This window comes from Alligator sinensis, unplaced genomic scaffold (genome assembly GCF_000455745.1).
Source record: "Alligator sinensis unplaced genomic scaffold, ASM45574v1 scaffold1675_1, whole genome shotgun sequence".
NCBI lineage: Eukaryota > Metazoa > Chordata > Crocodylia > Alligatoridae > Alligator > Alligator sinensis.
Genome location: NW_005843086.1, coordinates 122,183 through 125,890, shown reverse-complemented (window position 1 = coordinate 125,890; position 3,708 = coordinate 122,183). Strand labels below are relative to the sequence as shown.

Below are 3,708 nucleotides of genomic sequence, written 5' to 3'. Positions count from 1 at the left end.
TCCCTGCAGGGGCCTGCCCGACAGCAAGGGGAACCTGCTGCGCTTCATCCAGGAGGTGCACGGGCACTACCTGCACCAGCGTCCCCTGCACACGCCCGTCGTCGTCCACTGCAGGTAAAGCCCGGGGGCAGGTGCGGGCCTTCACGGCAGCAGCCCCAGCCCCGCTTCTCCCTGGGGGAGGTGGCTGCATGCATACGGCAGGGCTGTGCACGGTGCCCTGCAAACTACTCGGAGCCACCCTCCCCTGCCTCCAGGGGAAAGGCAGCTCCCTCCACTCGCCCCAGGGATGTCCTCTCTGTCCCCACCCCTGTGCTTGGGCCAGGCAGCTGCTCCCGCCCGTGGGTGCCTGCCTTGCTTTTCTTGCATCCCTGGGGCTCTGTGTTGTAACCCCCCCTGACGCCATGCCCTCCTCTCCCAGCTCGGGCGTGGGCCGCACGGGTGCCTTCTGCCTGCTGTACGCGGCCATGCAGGAGGTGGAGGCCGGCAACGGCATCCCGGACCTGGCCCAGCTCGTCCAGCGCATGCGGCGGCAGAGGAAGCACATGCTGCAGGAGAAGGTACCGGGCTGAGCTTGTGGAGGGGGCACGGGGCCGGGATCTCTGGCGTGCCCGGCCCTGCCCCTCACCCTGGCCTCCCTTCCAGTTGCACCTGAAGTTCTGCTACGAGGCTGTCCTCAAGCATGCGGAGCAGGTGCTGCAGAGACATGGGGTGGCTGCGCCCGCCGCCAGCAAGCCCCCCCCACCCAGTGCCGCACACAAGGTAGGGCTGCCTGAGCTGGGGAAGGGGCAGTGGCAGGGAAGGGTCTGCAGCAGCTTGCGCTGAGCTGGCCAAGGCCTGGTTGTTCGTGCTGGCTGCGTCCCCACTGCCCCAGGCACGCCTGATGCAGAGTAGGGGCCCTGTTGCTCACGCCTGCTCCCAGGCACCTGTGGGGGCTCGGCCTGTGCGGGGAGCGCTGATGGGACCAGTCTGACACGTCTTCCTTTTCTCCTTCCAGCTCTACGTGCACCAGGACCCGCAAGACCTGGTGCTGGGTGGGGACATGCCCATCAGCTCCATCCAGGCCACCATTGCCAAGCTGAGCATCAAGCCCTGTGCCCCCGGCCTTGAGCCCCCCATGCCCTGGCTGCTGCCCGAGCCGGCCCCCGCAGGTGACACTGGGACGGGCACGGTGCCCCCAGCCACCACCGCGGCAGCGCCTCCCAGTCTTGGAGACGGTGCCAGCCCTGTCCCTGCCGAGCTGCCCCCCACGTCTGCCCCGGAGGTGGCACCTGAAGCAGAGAGCAGCAACCACGTGGAGGAGATCCCAGGGCAGAGCCCCCCCGCAGAGCCCCCGGCCAGCGCGGCGCCCTCGTCCTCGTCGCTGGAGCTGCTGGCCTCGCTCACCCCTGAGGCCTTCTCGCTGGACAGCTCGCTGCGGGGTAAGCCCCGCGTCAGCAAGCAGAGCTTCCTGCAGCCCCACGACGGCGAGGGGCTGCGCGGCGCCCGGCCCTCCGACGACCCTCTCAGCATGCTCGACCCCCTCTGGACCCTCAACAGGGCCTGAGTGTGGCCGGGGGGGCCTCTGCCTCCGGCAGTGCCAAAGCCCTTGCCTGCCTCGATCCCAGCAGCCAACTGCAGCTGCTGGACGCGGGCAGAGCCCAGGACTTGGGGGCTTTGGATGTACTCAGCACTACAGCGATGCCTCTGGCTGCTCCCACCCACTCGGTACGTCCGGCCTGGCCTGCCGGGAGCAGCCAGCCCAGACGCATAAGGGGCCGGGCTGTCTCCTCCTGCCTCCGCGTTGAGCAGTGCCCTTCCCTCCCCAGCAGGAGAGGGGATTGGGGAGGCTGGGAGGGTCATGTCCCATCCTGTCTGAAGGCTCAGCTCTGGCTGCAGTCCAGGCTGCGCCGCCCCTGGCCCCCCGCTCACCGGCAGGGTCCCGGCGGCTGCCGCGGTTCTGCCTGGCTGATGCCTCCAGGGGCAGGCATCTGGCTCGCAGCTCCTTGCCCCTGCGCTGGAGACAGAGGGCAATTGCACTTTACCTGGGGGCAGCCAGGCACCGCCGGGGTCCATCTGGTGTGGAAGCCGGGGGCGGCGGGGCACAGCCTGGGCCTGCCCTCAGCTCTGTCCAGGGTGGAGGCTGTCTTGGAGGGCACCAAGGACCTCCCTCTGGCTGTGCGCAGCACTCCAGCTGCCTCCTGGCCCCGCGCTCTTCCTGAGCCCTGTAGCTGCAGGCTCTTCCCCGACACCAGGCCCCTCTCGGGCCGGCTGCCCCGTTGCTCCCTGCTCCCGCTTGGGGTCTGTGCAGTCAGCAGCACCACAGAGCTGGGCCTGCTTGCCTCGACCCGTGCTGGCGGCAGGCCTGCTGTAAAGCGTCCCTTCAAACTCAAGAGACTTCAGCTCGCTTCCCGGGGCCCGTTGCACCCAGCAGGGCCCTGAGCGAGTGGGATCCCTGCAGGCACCACCCCTCCCTCTGCAGCACCAGGGTTGCCAGCCTGGGAGAGGGGCCGTGGGTGCTGCTGCCTGCGCTGCACCCAGGAGGCTGGTGCTGGGCCACCAGCGCAGGCAAACCCTGATCCCAGCCAGTGCTGCGGCCTCGTGCTTGTGCCAGGAGCAGCTTCCACTGCTGGGGGCTCTGCCTGGCCTCTCTCACGCCTTGGGCCCCTGCTCCCCATGTGTCTGGGTGCAGCAGCTGCCGCCAGTGCCCAGGGAGCCCGGTCTGCCCTGCATGTAGCCGGGCCGTGGCCCGCAGCACCCGCCCTGCCTGGTCCAGGCAGCTCCACTACGCCAGGGTCTCTGCCTTCACCCGGGTGCCAGCATCTGTCTCCAGATTGCCTCTAACCAGAACTGACTTTTTCAGCTCTTTGCTACTAAAATAAACGGAAGGTTTGATCTGGCGCCGGGGGCTGCTCTGCTCGCTGCTTGTGGCGGGGGGGAGGAGGGGGCGCGGTGTTTTGGGAGGTCCGTAAGATGATGGGCTCGGACATGCACAATGAGGGGGCTAGCGCTGGTTCTGCCCTGGGCACAAGCACCCGCGCCCGCTGCATCTCCACTGCTGGCTGCAGCGAGCGAGCTGAGAACATGGCTGCGCCAGCGGGGACGCGGCCCTTCAGCCAGGGTCAAAGTCCGTGCGACGCCAGCTATAAAAAGGGGCTTGGCCTGGAGCCGGCAGCTTCTCTGGCACCATCTCCCTAAAAGTTATGGCCAACCAGGCTTGTGGCCGTCAGAGCCAGAGCGGTGCCACTCGCCTCCCAGGAGCTGCAAAGTGACCTGGTTTGCACACGGTGAGTGTCAGCCCAGTGCAGCCCCGCTTCCACGTGCACGTGCTGGATGAGTCTGTCTGCCCAGTGCTGTGGGCAGCCCAGTGTGGCGGCCTAGATGGGCGCAGTGGGTCCGCGCCCCTCTTCCAAGAAGGCAGGGTCGAGAGGCACCTTGTAGACCTGGAGCTCTCAGCCAGGGGTCCTGGGAGGGAGGCTGCACCACCCAGGTGCTGCATGCGCCGGTACATGCTCTCGTCCCCCATCTCGCACTGCTGCCGCCTTCCCTGCTAGCACGAGACCCCACAGGCGGCCCTTGCCCCTCAGCTCCAGCCCGGGGGCAGACGGGGCAGAGAGCAGGGCATGGCAGGGCCTTGCCCTCACCTTGGATTGGCGAGTCTCAACCTTCATCTTTTTTTCCCCGAATGTCTGTAGCAGCCGGTGATTCTCAACCCGGGGGCGCTGCAGCGTG

At 68.0% G+C, this 3,708-nt stretch overlaps 1 protein-coding gene across 1 annotated transcript in view; it reads left to right on the top strand.

The window, feature by feature from the left end:
• PTPN23 (protein tyrosine phosphatase, non-receptor type 23) overlaps positions 1-3,651 on the top strand; it is a 27,634-nt gene extending 23,983 nt beyond the window's left edge. Inside the window, exons 22-25 of the mRNA XM_014526554.2 lie at positions 10-114; positions 419-557; positions 643-759; positions 995-3,651. Coding sequence (XP_014382040.1) covers positions 10-114; positions 419-557; positions 643-759; positions 995-1,543 — 910 coding nt within the window. The 3' untranslated portion in view covers positions 1,544-3,651. The remainder of the gene's footprint in view (positions 1-9; positions 115-418; positions 558-642; positions 760-994) is intronic.
• The last annotated feature ends 57 nt before the right edge of the window (positions 3,652-3,708 follow it).